The sequence below is a fragment of the Castor canadensis genome, chromosome 8 (genome assembly GCF_047511655.1).
Source record: "Castor canadensis chromosome 8, mCasCan1.hap1v2, whole genome shotgun sequence".
Classification (NCBI taxonomy): domain Eukaryota; kingdom Metazoa; phylum Chordata; class Mammalia; order Rodentia; family Castoridae; genus Castor; species Castor canadensis.
Genome location: NC_133393.1, coordinates 147724769 through 147746626, shown reverse-complemented (window position 1 = coordinate 147746626; position 21858 = coordinate 147724769). Strand labels below are relative to the sequence as shown.

General features: G+C 48.6%; 1 protein-coding gene across 2 annotated transcripts; it reads left to right on the top strand.

Annotated features, from left to right (window-relative positions):
• The first annotated feature begins 499 nt into the window (after window positions 1–499).
• Window positions 500–17991, top strand: Cimip4 (ciliary microtubule inner protein 4). 2 transcript variants are annotated; one of them, XM_074084412.1, is made up of 5 exons: window positions 500–815; window positions 3702–4141; window positions 5995–6139; window positions 17557–17667; window positions 17829–17991. In XM_074084412.1, exons 2-5 carry the CDS (start codon window positions 3920–3922, stop codon window positions 17924–17926), a joined length of 576 nt encoding a protein of 191 aa, XP_073940513.1. In that variant the 5' UTR covers window positions 500–815; window positions 3702–3919; the 3' UTR covers window positions 17927–17991. The 2 variants fall into 2 exon arrangements, with proteins under 2 accessions (XP_073940513.1, XP_073940512.1); XM_074084411.1 differs by lacking the exon at window positions 500–815 and adding an exon at window positions 2575–2741.
• Window positions 17992–21858: the final 3867 nt, after the last annotated feature.

The window sequence follows — 21858 nt, the reverse complement described above, 5'->3', positions numbered from 1 at the left end:
TCTCCCTCTCTGGTCCTCAGTTCTTAAAGACCTCTTTCTGGCTCTGACTTGTTTCTATTCTATTCTTTATTGTCCTTACTGTGTGAGGCAGGGTTTTATTTTATTTATATTACAAAAGTTGCAAAAGCCTGGAAAAAAGCTTACATATGATAAAATAAGGGAATATCAAGAAGCAAAAGAGCCACTAGAAAAAAACACTACAAATGTGAAAGCTGCAGAGGTGTTTGGAGATGCGGAGCTAGCCTCAGAGAAAAGACGGAAGTCATCTGGAGCCTGGTTCTTGCTCCGGGCTTTCCTCTACACCGGCTAAGCTGCTTCCTTCCCCAACCGTGAATGACCCGAGGTGAAGTGGGTAACATCTTATTTGCAGAAAGAGAAGTCCTGGGTTGGGGACTGGGGAAATGCCCACACAGCCGGGGAGCCAGTGCTGGGCTCCTTAGTGGTGCTGGGGGCAGGGGAGGAGAAGAGGAGGAGGAGGTGGAAGGAAAGGATTAGGAGAAAGAGGAGCACAGGTCCCAAGGCCTTTGAGGCCTTTCTGAGAGGGCAGAGCCTATGAGGTCTAGGCACAACCCAGGGTCTGGTGAAGGGAGGCTGGGCAGCAGTGTCCACTGTGGGACTGGGCCCTGCAGGATGGTGGGTGGTGGCGGCAGCAGGGCAGGGATCCTGGTCAGGGGCTGGCTGTGACTCTGCAGGTGGTTCCGCTTAGCTGCAGACCCTGTCGTCTGAGATCCTGTGACGTGTTGCTTTGTTTCCAGGACCACACTTGGAATTACCTGTCCTTGAGCAAAAGTGGATAGAGCTGGACCACTCAGCAGGTAGGATGGAAGGACCAGGGGTGTGAGGACTGCACAGCCAGTTCTTCACAGGGACTCCCTGGGGACAGCTGGCCACATCCCCTCATCAGTTTCACAGGGGCCTCCAGACCTGCTGAGGCCCTGACCTCCTTAGGGATCACTCTGACTGAGCACAAAAGAACCTGGTGGGAATGAATTTCTGAGCCCCTTGTATCCCACCAGACTTGGGGGTTCTTACTCCCCAAGTCCCCATCCTCAGCTGTTCTGTGTTAAGAGGGGGACAGCACTTCCCTGTGTGCCCAAGAAGGGCTGAGATGTGGGAGAATAGAGTGTGAGAGGTCTGGCCACTGTGTGTGGGGTTACATGCAGGTCCTGAGTGAGCACGGCCCAAGGCACGCATGGCCGGGGAGGAGCAAGAGCTTGTCCTGGGCTCTGGACAGAGCTGCCAGGCCAGGCAGGGAGAGGGCTGCACTTTGGTGGGGCCCTGCCTGCAGGGAAAGGTTTCTACTGCTGGTGTGGCTGGGCCAGGTCAGCTGTGAGAATGGTCACCAGGAGTGGGCAGGTGGTATGTGGAGAGGGCAATCTGGCGAGACTGGGGGCACTCCTGCTGCAATGACCTGATTTCCCTCCAGATTCGGGGCCTTTCTGCAGGCATTCGGACATAAGTGCTGGGAGGTCTGTGTTTTTTGAGTGTACCTGTCATTCTGATAGGTGGCAGGTACAGACCTGCATCCCTCCCTCTCTCCCTCCTTCCTTCTTCCTTCTTCAAAAAACATTCAACTCCCAGAGCACAGGGGCCAGCTTGTTCGCTTTTGTAACCCCTAGCCAGCCACACCCAACACACAGTAGGTGGTCACTCAGTTGATGAATTGGTGCTAGTCTCTGCTCTCTGAGCCAGAGGATACAAGACACACCCCGAAGGGAAGGCAGTGACAGTTACACCGGAGACAGAGATGGCGAGGAACAGGAGGTAGCCATGAGTGCAGGCTGGGAAACAGGGCAGTCCTGAGCCTGGATGTGTGGGATTGGGGTGGGAGCTCATCCCTGTGCTGGGCCTCAGTATCCACATGGGGCAGGTGAGAGGCCACGGCTGACCAGGATGATTCTCCTTCCTCTACGTCCACGCCTTTGGGAAGGCCCCCACCCCCTCCTGGCAACCTTAGCTGTCCCTAGAGGCCCCCAGTGCTTGTCTGCCAGGTGGTTTGGACAGAGTCCAGCAGAAGGGTGGGAAGGCCATCTGGCCTCAGGAACAAAGTCTCCCTCCAGCCTTTGTAGGTGACAAAGGGGCAAGGACAAAGGGTAGGAGGAAGAATGGGAAGAGGCAGTGTGCAGGAAAGTGGAGAAACCTCAGTTTCCTCTGTGCCCACTGCCAGGAGAAGGATCTAGAATGAAACAAACCCCACAGCCGAGAAGCCTGAAGCTCACAGCAGCCTTTTCTGAAAAGCTGAGCTGAAACAATGGGACCGTCTAGCAGCTGGGCACTGGCCAAGGCCTACAGGGCTTGGGGGAAAGTTCTCTCTCTGCTGCCTGGAGTAGATCCCCAAAGCATGGGGATGTTTTCATTAACAGCAAGTTACAGAGCAACACATAGACTCTGGTCTCATTTATAAACAAAAGAGAAACAAACCACGTGTGTTTTAAGAGGACTAGAAGATCCTTCTAGAAAGTTCTGGAGGAGAAGCTCAGCTGGGGGCAGGTGTTGCATAAACTGGGTGCTAAGCCACCTCCAACTGGTTACTGTGATGCACTGCGTCACAAAGAGAAAACACTTCTGGTTAAGTCACCAGCCAGGGCCCATGATTGCCAGATTCAGCCTGATATCAGAGACGTCCAAATGAGAGGGAACTGGAGTCTTAGCATTGATGAGATGCAGTGTTCCTCAGGCTGTGACACCCCACAGCCTCCTGCTCACGCATTCGCTCACTGAGGGACTCCACACTCTCTCAGGTGGGCTGGGCTCTTAGGGGTGGGAGGGCTCAGACTGGCTCACAGCGGACTCCTCTTTGGTGACCCTCTGTCTGTCTAGGAGGGAAAAAGGAGATGGTTTGTAGCTCTCTGGAGGTAGAAAGGGCAAGCCCCAGAGTCATGAGAGACGTGTTGGGAACAGGAGGTGAGAAGCAGGAGTGGGGTGGGTGTCTGGAAAACTTCTTGGTGGAAGGAAGGGCAGGGTTCTGGCACTGGGAAAGGAGGGGCTGTCCTCGAGGTAGTGGGCCAAGCTGGGCAAACACTGAGAGGTGGGATGTCATGGGACATTGAGTGAGAAGAAGCTATAGCCTGCCTGTCTCCAGGGGTGAGTGGAGAGGCAGAGGGCGGGAGACTGCTGCCACTGGGGGTCTTGGGCAGGATGTGAGTGGGTGTAGAGGAAAGGACTAGGTGGGAACCTGAGAGCCTAGGAGGTGCCTAGGATGAAGGATAGAGAAGGTGGAGGGTAGGGGGACAAAGACCAAGGCCTAGACATGACTGGTGCTTTCTACGTGTGTGATCTGGGCAAGCTGAGAACCGCTTCTCCCAGCCCCAGAGGCTGCTTGATTCCTTCACTGGATTTCTGGGGTCTCAGGGTAGGAAAGAAAACTAGCCAAATGGACTCTAAAGCACAGAGAGACCAGGTCCCTTGCTTGAGGCCACACAGCTAGGCCTCAAGGATGGACAGGCATGGGCTACAACCCCCCCTAGTCAAAAGCAGTATGGGCCAGCCTTGTCCCTTGGTTTGGCCTGGCCACTGAGCTCACTTCTGTTGTTTCTCTCCTCACCTGTGCCTCTGGCTCCTGTGGTGTCTCTGTGCCTCCCCTTTTGTTTCTGGACCTCTGGTCTCTGTGTCTGCCTGTTTCCCTCTGTCACTTGCCTGTCTGTCCCCTTCCTGCCCCTGACTGTCTGCATTTTTCTCTCTCTCTCTCTCCCTCCCTCCAGTTCAGGCACAACCGCTTTGACCAAGACCCACCAGCACAACAACAAGGAGGGCCAGCAGGACGTGGACCACTGGAGAACCACCCTCAGCCCCTTAGACACCTCTAAGTTCAAGTACCAGGCCCATTCTCCCCGAGAACCCGAGCCAGCACCTCAGGGCAGGACCGCCAGGAGGGCATCCCGCCTTCCCCTCAGGCACTGCCAGCTGGGATTCTCTGGGAATGGAACCACATAGTGGGGCCCTGAAGAAGAGGGGTTCCAGACCTTTCTCTAGAGAGGACAGAGCGAATTTCCAAGAGGGGGTTCAACAAGAGGAAGGTCCCAACTCCAGGACCCAGGAGCAGAGGACTTCACCTCTGAGTCAGAAAGGCAGTGTCATTCCTAACAACATTCGTCACAAGTTTGGAAGCAAAGTGGTGGACCAGCTTGTCTCCGAGGAGCAGGTGTCAACACGGGGGGCTTAGGAGGCTAAGCATGGTGGAGGGCTGCTAGGGGAGACTTAACAAAAAACCCTGCTCTTGACTACAGCCTGTAGTATCAGTGATGGAAAGCACAGTATACCAAGCACCTGCCACGGGGCAGACCATTGGGCACTATTTGAACTGCTCCTGTGTAGCGACTCATTTAATTTTTCTAACAGTTATACCAGGAGGGTGGAATTACTCCAGCGAAAGGCAGCCCAGGGCTGAGAGCGGTTAGATAAGTTAACCAAATTTACCCAGTTGTGTGGGATGAGGACCCAGATTAGATTGGCAGATTCTGGAGCCCTGGTCCTTAGTGACTTTGCTGTTACGAGCCTTTTGTTTGAACTGGACATTTTCAATTTGAACAAGTCTCCTAAGGGAGACAGAATTGAGTGGATGGACCACATTTTTGGGGAATCAGAAGACCTAGATTTGAATCCTGGCTTTGTCCCTGAATGCTGGGTGACTTTGGGTAAGTTACTTTGCCTCTCTGGCCTTTACATCTGTAAAGTGAAGCAGTCAAACTAAATCAGGCTGACAGATTTAGGGTGTGCATTCTACACTCTCCTAGCCTGCGCCCATGGCAGACATGGCTAATTGATGCTGGCACTCTTTCCCGCCTGATACACCATTCTAGGCAGTCACTACTAATCAACTGAAATTTGAGATAAAATTCAACTTCCACTTCTGATCAAAGGCAAAGAATCCTTCTTGCTCTGGCATTCTGAGACATTTTTTTCAATGTCACCATCTCAGCCGTCATAGCGACTACATTGTGGTAGGCCAGGCAGGAATTCTTGCTTCCCTTTTAACAGATGGTAAAATTTAGGCCCAGAGAGGTCACGTGACGTGCTCTGGGTCACAGAGAAGGAAGATCCCTGCTTGCAAAGACTGTGGGTCATGTCCCCTCCCTGGTTCCTCTCCCATTTGCCATCTCATGGGGCAATGACCCCACCTACCAGGCAATCTGGAAGGTCATAGTCTTAAATGTTCTGCCCAGCTTGGAGAGACCTGTCCCCACTTGAGTTGACTGTGTGGTCACTTACTCTCACTGCCTCTCTTGGCCGCTTCTCTCCTTAGCTGCCATTGGTTGGGCTCAAATCAAGACATTGGTCTTCCTGTCCAGCTGTGATACAGGTTTTAGGTGTCATTGAGCCCACATGTCAAAGCTGAAAGCTACTTCAAAGACCCTCCACACACACACACACACACACACACACACACACACACACACACACACAATTCTGTCCTCCACCTATATTCAGAAGTAGGGAAACTGAGGACCAGAGAGGAGCAGAGCCCTTGTCAAAGTCAGTAGCTGCTCTCTGGCAGAATTGGGGTTCACACCCAGGTTTCCTCCCTCCTAGGCCCAGGCTCAACCAGTCAGGCCTCGGTTTCCCCATTGGTATAGGGAAGGTGTGGCCTCAATGAAAGCTGAGGACTTTGACTTTGATGTGGGCAGCAAGCCAGGGCTCTGGGGCTCCCCAGCTGTGTGTACTGGGCAAGTCTGGCCTCCCAAGGCCCAGTACCCTTACTTATAACCTGGTGGGAACAGTGTCACCCTAGGAAGCCCCTCCTGATGCTGCATTCAGTAGGTGCTCAGTATATGGGGGAGGCTTTAGGATTGCTGTCATTCCTGAAGCCCTGGCCCATGTGTGGGGAGGGGTGGGAAGCAGGACCTTCAACCCACTCCAGCTCCCCAGTCCTGGGCCTGCAGCCTGAGGAGAGGTGGTGAGGCCAGGGCCAGAGGGAGGAGGACTTAGAGGAGAGCTAAGGCTTGGCCCCTGCTTTACCATCACCTTGTGGTCACCCTGCCTTGCCTCCCCCACCAGGCTCAGAAGGCCATCAGTGAAGTTTTCGAGGACCAGAAGAGGACAAGCTTGTGGTCCACCAGGACCCAGAGTCCTGCAAAAGTCTCCACCATCTTCTCAGACTACTATGATTTGGGTTACAACATGCAGTCAAACTTGTTTCAAGGTGAGGTCAAAGGACAAGCGGAGGAAGGAGGGCATTAGCTAGCGAGCACCCATGGTCTCCAGGGCATTGCGCAGGGAAGGCCTTTGGTCTGGGATGCCAAGGCACGACCCACAGACACTCACTTCATGTGTACCAAGGGCATCTCCCATGCAAGTGCTGGGGTTGCCCAGTCCCCTGGCCAGAGTGTCCTCACGGTGCACAGTCAGTTCTGGGGTTTGGCAGAGCTCTGCCACCTGATCTACATCCCGAACCCCTCACAAGTTTCTTAATCTGTCAGTAGGAGGCCAGGCAGCCCTGGCCTGGGCACCTTTCCACAGTACAGTAGCACAGCACAGCCACTCACTAGCTGGGTGTGGCCTCAGGCAGGTCCTTTACCTCGCTAAGCCTCAGCCACCTCCTCTGGGCAGTGTTGAGAAAGACAGCATGGCCCTGTCACCATGGGTGGGAGCCCATGGAGGCAGGGAAGTGCTTAGCCTGGGCACAGAGACGGTACTCAGTAGCTGCAAAGCCATTATTTTTCTTATCTGGAGCCTGGGGATGGCACCGTCTAGGAGAAATGACAGGTGGGTTGGAGGCTGCACCATTTACAGAGGGCTTCCTTTTTTCTGTGTGTCCTGCTGGGACAAGCTGCACTTCACAGGTGAATTTGAGGCCAGTGGCCCAAGACCTCAGTGGTCTGAGGCATCCTGGGACTCACATCCAGACTTTTCTTCTGTCTCCAAAGCTCTCAGGTCTTCTCTCAACACCAGTCCTTCACCTCCCTCGCCATGACACTATTCCCAAGGGCTTTCCAAATTGCTCAGGTGTGGGGTCCAGGGCCAGCACATGGGGGTTTCTAACTGCCCCAACTTTCCGGTTCAGCCTCACTGCCAGGATCAGCTCTTTCTGGCCCTCCTCCTCCTCTTCCTTCTCCTTCTCCCTTCAAGCTGTCTCCAGCACTCCCAGGGCCTGGCAGACCACCTCTCCCTGGCTTGGGTCCCTGTCACCCAAGGAACCAGACACCCCCTGGAAACCTTTCTGGGTTTTTCTTTGAGCTTGGAGAAGGGGTGGCGCTAGAGGAGGGGTGAGGAAACACAGCCCTGATTGTCCTCTGTTCTGGGCACCAAGAATCTTGCCTTTTGCCTTCCCTGTTTAACAATTAATCACCAAAGAGTTTGCACTTATAATCTTATATGGGAACGTCTACATAAATGCAAAAGAATAATATTTAAAAACTCTTATCATCCTCATTTAGCCTGGGCAGTAGAGCTGTACCAAGGGTTGCTGGAAACCAGCTCATGCCAGATTGTACCAGTTTACAATCTGGTTGTTGAATTTTTCTGAACTGTTTGGCATACAAATGCTGTCTGAATATTGGCCATGAGCAGTATTTACCCTCAGGAAACTGGCAAACAGTGAGCGAGGGATTTGCCTTGCAGCACGCTACTCTCATTGTGCCCATCTGTATGTCTCTGTCAGGCTCCACCTGGTCTGAGTTCACCTTGGCACGTGCTGTTTGAGGTTGGTGAGGCACGAATGGCTGCACGGGGGTGCAGAAGAACTCAGGAAGCAGACTGGGTTGCTGACCCAGAAAGTCTTTTCTCTGTAAGAGGCAGAAGCCAAGCCAGGGTTTGAAGCAGAATGAGCTTGTGTGACTTAGGTAAAAAATTCACCCCAGTTGCTGGTGGGAGTAGCTGTAAGGGAGCTGAGAGACACCAAGAAGGGGGTGACTGTAAATATCCAGGTGGGACAGATGGTGGCCTGATGTGTTAGTTGGTCTTCCATTACTGTAACAAAATACCTGAGACAATCAACTTATAAAGAGGAAAGGTTCATTTGGCTCACAGTGTTGGAGGTTCCAGTCTATGATGGATTGGTCCCATTGCTTTGGGCCTGTGGTGAGGCAGGACATCATGGCAGGGGCTGTGTGGTAGAGCAAAGCCATTCACCTCATAGCCAAGAAGTGAAAAAGAGGAGGAGGAAGAAGCTGGAGTAACACAACCATCTTTGGGGATCCCAGTATCCTAAAACCTCCCACTAAGCCTCACCTCAAAGTTACCATCACCTCCCAAGAGAACCATGCAGGGGGCTAAACCTTTAACACGTGGGCCTTTGGAGAACATTCCAGAACCAAACTACAGCACTTGACCTAGGAGCTGGGCCGGCAGGCCACAGTTTGGAGGGTCCTCTTGGGCAATATGGCAGCTCAGGAGGCTGAGGGTGAAGCAGCCTGATGAAGCAGGAGCCGGGGTGTGAGACGGTGCACACGGATGTGCTAATGGATGGATTTGGGGTACAGGAAGAGGAATTAAGACTGAATGCAAGGTGCTTCTGGGAGGAGGATCGGCTGTTTACCGAGGTAGAGATGGCTCAGGAGGAGCAGGGAGAAATCCTGCCCTCAGCTGAGTCGCGGAGATAATCCGTTATGTAGCCACCTAAAATGCTTGGTCTTCCTTTTCGCTTACGTCTCTAACGCATCTGGAGTTGAGTTCTGTTTGCAGTGTGAAGTGGGATTGAGTTTTAACTCCTCCTCCATGTGGATTACCGATCGCCTCCTTTCTTTTACTGAAGAGTTCCCACCCCGCACTGGGGACCTGCAGGGGTGACTGTGTCTGCCCTCGGCTTTCCATATGTGCGTGGATCCGTTTCCAGGTCGCTGTCCTGTCACCAGTGTAGTGTTACACTCCTATTTGTCGCGTATCTGGCCGGGCAATGCCCTACCCCATCACCCCCTCGCCATCACCACCAGCCACTAGATTCTTTATTCTTTCATATAAATTTTAGAATCAACTTGTTAATTTTCATGAAAAACCTCATTGGGATTTTGACTAGAAGTACATTGAATCTATGGTGCAATTTACGATAAGAAATTTTCTAATCTATAAATATGGTATGCAGCTCTAATTTAAATCTTCCTTCCTGTCTGTTAATAACAGTGTATACTTTTTTGTTAAACTTATTTAGGAAAATTCCTTTTTTTTCTATCATTTACTGTAAATGGCATCTTTTTCAAAATTACATTTTCTAGGCTGGGGGTGTATTTAAGAGGTAGACCAAGGTCCTGGGTTCAATCTCCAGATCAAAAAATAAATAAAATAAAATGAAATATTACATTTTCTAACTGTGCTCCCCATGGTACACACAGAGCCTTATTTATTTGTTTATTTATTTTTGTATTTGCAGCACTGGGGATCAAACCCAGGGCCTATTGCATACTGGGCAAGCATTCTACCACTGAGTCACCTCCGCAACCCAACAGTTTTTATTTTTGTATATTAATCTTATATCCAGAAGTCTTACTTAGCTCTCATTGATTCCAATGGCTGTCAATTTTTTGGGGGGGGGGTTCTTTATAATAATGTTTTCTTTTGTGTAAAAGTCATTAGTATTTCTTTTGTAATAATAAACATATGTGCTGTCTGTCTTATGCCAAAGAGTACTTTACAGAGTTTAATTTTCACGAAACTCTATGCCAGTTGGAAAGGGCTAGAGAACTCGCTTAGGGTCACACAGGGATGAAGGTGTAGAATTGGGAGCTGAACCCTGGCCACCCGGGGCCAAGTTCCTCATCTTAACTGCTTGTTTTTTCCCACCTTCAAATCAGCATTTAACTGACTCTTCTGGGACAATGGTGCATGTAAGCAGGAAAACCTCATGTCTTTCTCCTTCTTGGCTGTTACACTGTACCATTAAATATAATTCATTGTGGTTTTTTTCTGCTGGACTGGGGCAACCCAGGGCATCACGAATGCTAGGCAAGCTCTCCACTTCCAAGCTAAATCCCCATTCCCTAAGATACTCTTTATTGGGGGTAAGGGGTTCCCCTTATTTCTCATTTGCACTTAAATTTTTATTTTTTCTGTGTACTGGGAATGGAACCCAGGGTCTCACACATGTCGGGCAAGCTCTTAGGCCCTTGAGCCATACTCCCACCCTTTTTGCTTGTGTTTTGTTTCTGAAATAAGGTCTCGCTAATTTGACTAACCTTGAAATCAAGATCCTTCTGCCTCTGCTTCTTGAGTAGCTGGGATTACAGGTATATATGACCATTCTTGGCTTGCACTGTAATTTTTTTTAACTTGTGAATGGCTGTTAAATTTTATTAAATGCTTGCACTGTGGCTTTTTTTTTTTTTTTAGCTGATCATAGGATTTTTTTCCCCTTTTATCTATTAATGTGGTAAATCTTTATTAACTGGTTTCCAAATATTAAACCAGACTTGTTTTCTTGTTTTTACCTTTTAAAATTGTGACAACTACATTCCTAGAGGCCATGGGGCTGTTGAATAGCCCCCCGCAGCCTCCCAGGTCAAGGAAGGCTTCACGGTACTCTGGTACTCCGAAGCATCTCCTGTCTTCTGTCCTTGTCACCCTCCTCCCAAAGAGAACCATCATGGGTCTTGTGCTTGGCTTCTGAATGCTCCTTTGCTGTCTTTACACTATCAATCCCTCAGGATCCCCCAGGACCTTTAGAGAGACCAGGCTGGGCTGAGCTCATAGGGCAGGTGACTTTGAAGGAGGCCTTGGAGGCCAGCAGGCCACCTGTGTGTTTCTGGGGAAGAGTCGAGCAGAGGGAGTGCACTGACGATGGGGCGCTCAGCTGCCTCTTCACTGGGAGCCATGGTAGGATTTTATTTACGGGAGAGACTTAGGTTGAGAGGACCCACCTGGCTATGGAGCTGAGGCTGGACAGGACACAGTGGGGCAAGAGTCAAGGCAGGAGACCAGTGAGGAGGCACAGAGCAGGTGAGGCTGCAAGGAGGGAGAAGTGGGAGGATTTTGCTGGTATGGAAAAGGCAGAGTGGGATGGGTTTCATTTCTTTCCTTGGTGGTACTGGGGTTTGAACTCGACTTCACACTGGATAGGCAGGTGCTCTACCACCTGAGCCACACTCCCAGCCCTTTTTGATTTTAGTCATTTTTTGGACAGGGCCTTGAGTTTTTGCCAGGGCTGGCCTCAGCCTGAGATTCTCCTACCTAAAGTCCCCAGCATAGCTGGAATGCCAGGGGCATGTCACCACACCTGGCTTATTTGTTGAGATGAGGTGTCTACTAACTTCTTGCCTAGGCTGGCCTGGACTGTGATTCTCATATTTCTACCTCCCAAGTAGCTGGGATAAACAGGTGTGCCCCATCACCTGTGGCCTGTGGATTTCTTGGTAGATTAGGGATGGGGTGGAGGGAAGAAAAGGCAAAGGTGACTTTGATTGGAGACTGGAGGGGTGGAGTTGCATGGGACAGAAGGCGAGGCAAATGTGAACCGGGTGGAGGTGAGTGTGTATGTGTGTGTGGGGGGGAAGTTTAGTGTGTCTCCCTCTGTACCTGTTTCCCCCTTTGTAAAATGTGACTAATAACAGCCCCTGCCTCCAAAGTTTTTCAGAAAACAAGCTTAATATGTGTGCGGTCTGAGATCCTGCCATATGGTAAGCATTTGTTAAACACAGATAAACGTCCCAGGGCCATGTGTACGGGAACCACAGTTAGATGGAGAAGACGGCTCATGGAGCATGTAGTCCGCCTGTGGCTGGGCTGACCCTTGCAGTGGCTGGGGCTTCAGCACCCCAGGGTCAGGGTGCATGGGAAGGAGGGCCTAAGATTGCCCGGGTGTGTTTACTTGCCTGGTTTTGTCTGAAGGTGGCTTCCCACCATCTTGCATGTTTGGCAGGGTTTGAAGCCAAGTATTTATTTCTCTCAGGCATTTCTGTGGTTCTGCAGAGGCCCTGCTGGGGACATATGTGCATGCTTCCTGGCGTGGTGGTGTGGGCTTCTCCCACACTTACACCCTGCCCCAAGCTGTTTTAATGTTTGGAAGTGTGCCCAGCACCTCTGCTGTTGGCACCCATCAGAAAGCCTTAGGGTAGGATGTAACAGGGCAGCTGGCTGTTCCTCTTCCCACTGCCCACGCCTTGTTCACAGAAACATGGTGTCCCTTCACTTGTGGGGGTATGGCCTGGCCAGTGCCCACTCTGCTCTGCCAGCTCAGACCAAAGCGTTTTGCTCTGTCTTGGTCTTTCCCAAACTATCTACAGGTTCCTGAAGTGATCCTATGAGCCCCTCCAATTGGCTTTAAAGTGAGAGGCGAGAGAGAGGTCCCTTGGGGAGGGGGACAAAGAAATCCTCTTAACTACACCGGCCGGTTTTCCCAAGTTCTGATACTTTATAGCCTGGATGACACTTTTTGGCAGACTTTACACTACTTTTAAGTTCCTTCCGGAGGAGTCGGTATCTCAGCTTGCTTTGATGCTTGTCACCATGGGGATTTCTAACTCAACCTCTGACCCATAAGCGTTTCAAGCTGTCCATACTGAACTCAAAATGGATTGTGAGTTTTCTCTTCCTGGGCACCGTGAGGCGAGCACCACACCTTCTCTGCCATGCCATTCTGCTTCACCCCAGACCCAAAGGTGGCAGACTGAAACCCCCAAGGCCATACAGTTGAACCATTGATAAATGACAGACCATGAGTCACTGGGGGAAAAAAAAACCCCAGCAAGTTTTTGTGTGCCTACTCTAGCACCTTCCAGAAACATGTCACTGCAGCCCTCCCTACAACTTGGCCATCTGTCCTCAGCAGCCAAGCGTGGCGTCTTTTAGGGTTTCTCTTTCCTATACCAGGCCAGCCTCATCTACAGATGCATTAGAGATTTTTTTGAGGGGGGGGGTAATCCTGATTTTCTGCAGTGAGGTCTGGGACTTTGCAAGACTTAAAAGGAAGAAGGAAAGATGGGGCTGAGGACTGGGGGTGGACAGTGGAATTGGGAGGCAAGAGGAGAAAGGGTAAGGTGGGCATTTTCCAAATGCACTCTCAGTGCTAAATACAGCTTAAAAAAAAAGAAAAAAAATAGATTTCTAGCTTTAGGGCATTGTTGCTAGAGAACACTGCCTGGAATGATTTCTGACCTTTGAAATTGTTGAGCCCGGCTCTATTGAGCAGCCAATTTGGCAGGTGCGCTTATGTGCTTGAAAATAACGTCTGGGGTACAGAACTCTGCGTGTGTCTAATAGAGCAGGTTGTTAATCACTTGTACACAAATTTTGTCATCATTTACTAATGTTCTTTGCTTGATCTATTTATTACTAATGGGTGGCCTTGAGAACGTTCTCTCTGATAGTGGACCTTTTGGTGGAGTTCTGTTGATTTTGCTTGATCTGTTTTGAGATTATTTCAAGGCAGTGAGCTTAGAAGCATCAAATTACCTTACAGCCTATTTTGTTTCTCACGACACCGTTGCCTTTCAGACTATTTTGTGTGGTGTAACTATAGCTAGGCCAGGTTGCTTTGGGTCAGTGTTGGTTGATGTATCTTTTTCTTCCTTCCACAATTATCTTCCCTTTGGGTCCTTTGTAAAAAGTGTGCTTTAAATAATACATATCTGGAAAATATTTTTGATAGTCTGACAATCTGTTGTTTAACCAATGGCACCATCCAATTATACCTAATTACTGATTTAGGTTTATTGCTATGACCTGATTTTGTGTTTTCCATTTGTGCTCTTTCTCCCTGCCTTTTTGGGAAGGATTTGCATAAGCTCTCTTTTTTTTTCCCCCTTGGTCCAATTTTTATCCTTTTGTACTCTTTCTATGCTTTAGTAATCACTAAACGAATAGGAAAAGGACAAAAATTAGTAATGTTTATGTGCATAGTTAGCAAATTCTAAAGTTAACCAAGGCATTAGGTTTTTGGAACCACTATAGACAGTAGAAGGCTTTTTCTGCTCTCCCCATCCCTTTCTCTGCTGGCATGTTGTTATTTTATAGAATTTTCTATATAAGCAAAGTCTCTTGAGCTGTGGAGACTGGAGCCTCCAGTCTGTTATTTATTAGCCATGTGACTCTGAATGAGTGACTCAACTTCTCTGTGCTCCAGTGACTTCAATGGTAAAAGGGAGATAATGGTCATATGTGAGAAGGAAGAACGAGTGAGTTCATGTGAAGTTCCTAGAATTGTTCTTAGCACATGCTAAATCTTCAAAAGTGGTTGGTAGACTAGGGGTGTGACTAAGCACTGATTTAGTGTGAGGGTCAACTTGATTGGATTGAGAGATACCTAGGAGATTAGGCGTGTCTAGAGAGGATGAGCTAAGTGGCGTGGACCAACCCTGGATGTGGGCAGTGCCATCCCATAGGCTGAGGACCCAGATGGAATAAAAGGGAAAAAGGAGAAAGCCCACATCCCATGCATTCTCTCTCTCTCTCTCTTTCTCTCCTGGCCTTCCTGATGTGAGTTGCTCTGCTCCCCAATGCCCTCCCTGCTGTGAGCCAAATTGTTTTGCTCAGGTATTTTGCCACAGAGATGAAAAACTAATACAGAAAAGTGGTGCCAGAGAAGTGGGGTTGTTGCTGTGAGTACCTGTCAATGTGGTTTAGAAGGCTTTTGAATTGGTTTGGGGGAGGAATTTGGAAAAGTTTGATATGTGGGGTAGAGAGGTCCTAGAAAGCTGTTAGCAGAGCTTCTTGGGCACTTCTGGTGGGAACTCAGAAGACCAGACTGCTGATAGAAATGCAGACATAAAGACTGCACTCATAAGGTTTCAGGTGGAGCAAGGATTCTATTGGGAGTTGACGAGAGGCCATCCATGTTACAAAAAAGTTGTCCACATTTTGTCCATATTCTGAGACTTTGAGTGCAGCTGTATTTAAAAGAAGCTGGCTAGTTAATTTGTCAGAGGAAATTTCAAGGCATCATAGCTGTCAGGCTGTGGCATGAATATTGCTCTTATAGAGGGTCACAGTAAGAAATAGGAACAAAAGCAGAACAGAAAGTTTTGAAAAACTTTCAGTCTACCCAGAAAAAGGCATGAATGTGAAGTTGGGGCCAAGGAAAGTGTGGCTGCTGAAGGGATTAGGGCAATTAAAAACAGGTCAAGTAGGGGCTGATAGAGAGGCTCAAGTGGTAGGGTGCCTGCCTAGCAATTGTGAAGCCCTGAGTTCAAACCCCAGTTAAAAAAAGAAAAAGAAGCCAAGTGCTTTGCACAGGGGATTAGGAAAGATTCCTTGAGGGCATCTCAGGAATTGGCCAGAATTACTCCTCCCCTTCACTGCACCATGGATAGTAGGCGAGGATGTAAAAGCTTTAACTCATTTGAAAGCCTTTGCTTTCAGAAGACTTGGCTCCCTGCTTGCACAGGGCCATCTAGGGGAGTTTTTCCATGGGTTTAGCCATCCAGGCAGTCAAAGGCCACAGTGGCCATGGTCCAAGTGGACCCAGGTACTGCTGGAGATGGCAGTGGACCTTGGCATTGTCAATGAGAGGCTGGTTTTGCAGCCTCATGGAGGCTTCCACCTAGATTTCAAAGGAAATCCTGGGAGGCCAGGCAATGTAGGGCAGGGGTCCCTGCAGGCAGCCAGTGAGAGTGTGATGTGTGAAATTCTGTGAGTGAAGCCTAAACTGCAATGGAGACTGCCAAGAAGTTAGAGGTCCCAGGAATGTGGCAAATCTGGCGAGGAAAACCACAGGCAATGAGCAGAACTAGCCCAGGAGAGAGGCCATGTGAGCTGCAAACTGCAAGGCCATGGGGGCAGGGCTACCCAAGCCCTTTGGAGCACATATGACATCACCATATGTCCCCAAGGGCAGATATGGAGCTACAGGATTTAACATTTTCCCTTCTGGCTTTCATTCTTGCTTTGGAATGATCCTTCCTTGCTAATCTCCTATTCCATTTTGGAATGGGAATATTTGCCATTGTAACTCAGAAGTATGCAGCTTTCTTTCTGATTTGACAGGGGCTCATACCTGAGAGTTTGTCTTGAGTCTCAGGAAAGATTTTGGACTTGGACTTTTGAACAATGTTGGAACTATTAAGACTATGGGAATTCTTGGAGAGGGACTGAATGAGTTTTGCATTATGAGATAGACACGAGCCTTTTCAGGGCCAAGGGTAGAATGTTATGTTTTAAGGAGATGTTTGGATGTCAAGTTGACAAGGGGTGGACTTGTGATGGTTAATCTCCAATCGTCAACTTGTTTGGATTGAGAGACACCTAGGAGATTAAGAAATCACAGCTCTGGCTGTGTCTGTTGGGGCATGTCCAGAGAGGATTAGCTAAAGCGGGGGGAGACCTGCTGTGAGTGTGGGCAGCACAATCCCATAGGCTGGGGGTCCAGATGTAGTAAAAGGGGCAAAAGGAAAAAGTAGTAACACAAGTGCTCTGTCTCTCTGCTTCCTGGCTACCATGGTGTGAGCTGTTCTCCTCTACCATGCCCTCCCTGGCACAAAAGACCAACACCTCTGAAACCATGAGCCAAAATATATCACTCCTCTCTTAAGTTGCTTTGCTCAGGTATTTTGTCATGGAGACAAAAAACACTGACCTAGCATGTGCAAGGTCTTGGGTTCTATCCCAGCACCACCAAAGAAGAAGAAGAAGAAGAAGAAAAGGTTAGCGATCATATGTTCATTATTTTTCCCCACAATTAGATTCTGATGCTATTGTTATAGTGGTGTATGCTTAGATTTACTCAGTTTCCCTTTTTTTGCCTACTATTCCTTCTCATATCTTAGGTCTTTCTTCTGGGGTCATTTTTTTTCTTCCTGGGTAGTTGTTTATAAGGTATTTTAGTGAGGCTTTTCTTATCAGTCACCTTTAGGCTCTGTTTGCCAGGAAGGTATTTTGTTGTTTTTCTTGGAAGTCAGTTGTATTATAAACTATTATGGATCAATGATTGCTTTTCATTAGTACTTTGATATTCATCCATTTTTTTCCTGTCATCGATGGTTAATTAAATCATTATTCTTTGTAAGTCAACTGCCTGTTTTCTATGGCTACCTCTAGGATTTCTTTCTCTCTGATATTCTAAGTTTTACTTGAAGGTTCTAGGAAAGGAATTCTTGGACTGGGTGTGTGGCTCAGTGGTAGAGCACTCGCCTAGCTCATGCAAAGCTCTGGGTTCAATCCCTAAAAAAGAAGAACTAAAAGAATTGTTTTTTCAATGGTAGGTATTGAACCCAGGGCTTTGTGCATGCTAGACAAGTACTCTGCCACTGAGCTACATTTCTAGTCTCCATGTGTATTCATTTAAACTCATAATATCTTTTTGGGTTTGGTCCTGTGATCTTTCTGGTGACTTTTGATCATGGTATCTTATTTCCTTGTGTGCTTTAATTTTATGTGTTGAGATGAATTTTCTGAAAACATGGGTATTAATTGCCACATGACAGACACTCCAATGAATGTCCAAAAATTTAATCTTCTCAATGTTTGCAAGAAAACCTTATTCCTTCGTATAGATGAAGAAAATGAAGCTCAAAGAGGTTAAAACTTGTTGAAGGCCATATTACCCATAAATCATGGAGCTGTGACTTGAACCCAGGCCTACTTTACTCTGAAATCCTCCACTCCCCTTCTTTCCCACAACCCACCACCCGTAGAGGAAACTGATGCCCAGTGCAAACTGTACCTCCACTGACCTTGGGATTTCTTCACGGTCTCCTACAGGGGCTCCCCAGGAGACAAAGAGTCTCATGAAGGCTTCCTACACTCCAGAGGTCATTGAGAAATCAGTGAGGGACATAGAACACTGGCATGGCAGAAAGACAGATGAGCTGGGTAAGTGGGAGCTATGATTGATTCTGTTCTGGACCTGTTCTCAGGTCCAGAAAGAAGACAGAGTCCTGGGGTGGACTTGCAGAGGCATGGGACACTGATGGGGTCTGGGCCCTTAGAGGCTGTCAGGTGATCTCTATTGTCCCCTTCTCTCCTCTCTGTAGGACGATGGCACCAGAAAAATGCTATGAACATGAACTTGCAGAAAGCACTAGAAGAGAAATACGGAGAAAAGAGTAAATCTAAGAGTTCAAAGTACTAGATATGGCATAGGAAATGCCCTCTGTCCAAACAAAGTGATGATAATAAAGACAGGCACAAATCTGAGCCCTGCTCCTCTGTGTGGTGCCTCTCTTCATCCTGGGAAGGGGACAAAGTTTTGGTGTTGGAGGGACCCGCTGAAGAAGACAGGAGCTCAGAGGGTCCAAACTGCCCCCTAGGCCCCCTTCCTCCTTCATACCTCCCTCCGTGATGCCTGAGAGGATGTGAGAATTGAGCCGGACTCTGTCTCAAGCCCAGTGTCCTGGATCCTTCCTTGTGCCCTGGGTGGATGGGTCCTATAGTAGACACTGCTAGACTGTACCCTACAAGCTCTCCTTAGCAAACCCCGATTGTTTCTAGATATCCATGCTCTCCCACAAGCCCATGGACTTCAGAGGAATTGGCCACATGCATTCCTTCTAGTCTAGGGATGGGTTTGACCAGTTCCATGGTGAGTCTCACCCCCTATCCCCACACAATGTGATGGGCTCAGGAGTGGGCATGTGACTTGCTTGGGCCAGTGAGATGCAAGGAAAGATGTGGCCTGTGAAGCCTTCTGGGAAATTCTCTTCTGTGCTGGAGCTCCTGGGGGAGCATCCCTTGCTCCTGATGCAGTAAGTGAGGAGCCGTGCAGCCCTGCAGAATTGCCCTGAGCACACACCCTTGGGCCAGAGGAACTGTGGACTATGCTGCATTAGCTGTGTCCTCATGACTTCACTGAGCTGCTCCATGAACTTGGCAAAAGCCACCCACCCCTGGACTTCCTGTAATGTGATCCTGGGAATCTCTCCATCATTTAAGTAGCTGAAAGCATGCTTAGTCATACGGATTCCTGGTGACAACATGGGAAGGACTTAGGGATTGGAACCCCAGGCAAGAGTCCCACTAGAGAAGGAAGGTTCAAGGTCAGGCAGCTATGTCTACCAGTAGATCCTGAAACTTTTCAGCTGATGGGTCTCTAAGCGAGCAGCACACCCCACCACAAGGTCACTGACTTGCAGTCTCAGAAGATGCTCTATTCACGGGATATTGACTGTTCACATATTCCAAGTCACACCAGAACCCAGTAGCTTTAAATGATCATTTTCTTCCAACTGTGCAGTTGGGCAGGGCTCAGTTGGCCTGGCTCAATTCTGCTCCATGTGGCATCTGCTGTGGAGGTGTCTTCTGCTCCTCACATGCCTGGTGCCTAGGCTGGGATGAGTACCACAGGTGGGACGATGCCAGTACAACAGATGGGATGGCTACCACAGCTGGGAATGCCTGGACATCACTGTCTCCTTGGGGCCTCTCCTGGATGCTAACTTGGGCTTCTTCATGGCATGGTAACCAGGTTCTAAAAGGAGCTTCCAAGGGGACAAGATTCAGTGCTCAAGGGTTTATCAAGGTGGCCCTGGATCACATGCACAAAGGGGCCCAGCACAGGTGAAGATATGCAATACCACGCTCCTGTTAATAGCAAGACAACCTACATGTCTTCCACCTGGGAAGTGGACGTGTGGGATAGTCCAGAGCGATGGGAAGGGATGGACCTCACCTACATTGGAACAACGTCATGACATGTCACGGAGGTGGAAACGACAATGTGCAGAACAAGCACCACAACAGTAAACGTACTCATTATGTCGCCTTCAAAAGACATCAGAACACAGCACTGCTCCTGGGTATACATGTAAGAGCATGGAAGGTGGCTGGGAAGTATATTACCAAAATCCTCCTTCACGCCACATTTAGCTCAGCACCTCACAACAGTCTCACAAGGGAGTAACCATGCCAGGCTGACTTAGAGTCAGTGATGGACTCCAGTTTGACATCAGTGACATGTTTTATGATTTTGCCTCAGTTAAGGATTCTGTCTCAGGACATTAAAAAAGTTTTTTTTTTTTTTGATGGTAGTGGGGTTTGAATTCGGTACCTTCCACTTGCTACGATGCAGGTGCTCTATAAGCCGCTCTGCCAGTCCAAGAAGTCTTTTAAATTAACCATTTTCTAGAGAGAGCAAATCTGTAATCTTGGCAAAGTAAATAAAACATGCATAGATTTTTTTTTAACTTGGAGGCCTTGACCCCACTGGTGCTCTTTTCAGCACCCTCCCTCCCCATGCACCTGAGGCCCTAGATGGCAGAATTCAGTGATTCAAAGTTCCACAGTGATACAGGGACCAAATTGCATTAATTCAGTGAGTGAAAAGGCACTCACCCTTCAATTCAGGCAGGGCCTTGTTTACCTATGATGACTGAGACCCAAATTCATAATCTCTGTCATGTCTAAGTACCACCCAATAAGACATCAATAAAAGCAGTTTAGGAGCTGGGTGTTGGGAGAATGCATCAGAAATCCCAGTACTTGGGAGGCTGAGGCAGGAGGATCAAAAGTTTAAGGTCAGCATGGATTACATAGTGAGACCCTGCCTCAAAACAGAAACAAACTGTTGGGTCTAGAGACCTAAGGCAGATGAGTGAGTATCCCGTCCCCCATGGAGGGCATCCTGAGAGCTGAAACATCCATACAAACCCCAGCCTTCACCTGAGCAGCGAGCCACCGGCTTCCGGGCTCCGCTGCAGTACCCCAGCTGTAGCCGTTCCTTTCTCTCTAATAGATCCTACTTTATACACCGGCTTTGGCTTAGCATTCAGCTGCCTCACGAACCAGTTCTCTGGCCTGTGAAGGAAAGGACCCTCGACACCAGAACGTAACAAAACCTAACCAGCGTACAAGGTAAGCATATTCAGAAATGTCACAATGAATCCCCTCCCCCATACAACTAATGTATGCTAAAAAATGCTTTGAGAAAAAAGAAAAACAAAACAACACCCCCCAACAAAAAAACCAAGACAAGACCAACAAAACAAAACAAGCCAGGTATGAGGGTATACTTCTGTAATCTCAGCTACTCAGAAGGTGGAGGTAGGAGGCTCACAGTCCAAGGTCAGCTGACATGGGAAAAGTTTGATAACTCTCAAAACAAACTAAAAGAAAAAGGGTTTGGGATGTAGAGTGTTTGCTAAGCAAGTTCAAGACCCTGAGTTCCATCCCCAGTACCACTAAGAAAAAAAAAACTGGAAGGAAGAGGAAGAAACCATGCTCTAGAGCTAGGGCACATGGCTAGAATCCCAGCTCATCTCGCCCCCTGATGGCCATCTCTCCAAACTGCTGGCCCAGAGTTCAGAAATCTTTAAGTACACCTTGGGGGGAGGGCGTGGGGGTTCCTGAAGACCACAGACACGTCTCTCTACCCACGCCTTTCCTGCCCGCCACCCTCAGCTCCATCTCATGGATGAGGAAGTGAATTTATGTTGCATCCAGAAGCAAACGGTCCTTTTTCTGCTTTGCAAACCCAGACTCCATGTGACACAGTGGCAGCCCCATCCTCTTCCTTCCCCGGTCTTTATAATGAGCAAACAGGAACTGCAGCTGGAGTCTAGCGAGGCAGATCGCTTCTCACTTCTTGAAAACTAACAGAGTTGTCACACATCTTTCCAACAATTACCTGAGAACATGTCTACAAGTAACCGACCCACCCAGGGCCACGCAAGTGTGTAATGTTTATGCTTTTCCTTCCTCTGCCTGCTTTCCTATAGATGTTTCAAAGACTGTGGTGACATGCTATTAGATATTGTATGAAAAATTACCCCATTGTCAAAGGGATTTGGGTTACACTGGTTTAAATAACACTATTCAGAACTCATTTGTTCAGGACTTCTCAGAACCTTGAGTATGCTAAAATTTATTGTGTCACTCCAAATTGTTGCACCTAGTTTTCACTGTTCCCCATTGGGCTTGGCAACAGAGCAAGCCATCAATGGCTATGAGAATGTCTATGATTATGACATTGATTTTATGCAACTTACAAGTTCAGAAGCCTGGGCAGTCTGGCAAGAGTAGCCCTGTTGGGTTTTTTTGTGGGGGGAAGGGTACATGGACCGATGCTGC

Coding starts and splice junctions, on each gene's coding strand:
- Cimip4 (XM_074084412.1), top strand. CDS start 3,920: ATGGAACCACATAGTGGGGCCCTGAAGAAGAGGGGTTCCAGACCTTTC. Junction 6,140..17,556: donor GCAGTCAAACTTGTTTCAAG/GTGAGGTCAAAG, acceptor GGTCTCCTACAG/GGGCTCCCCAGGAGACAAAG. Junction 17,668..17,828: donor CAGAAAGACAGATGAGCTGG/GTAAGTGGGAGC, acceptor TCCTCTCTGTAG/GACGATGGCACCAGAAAAAT.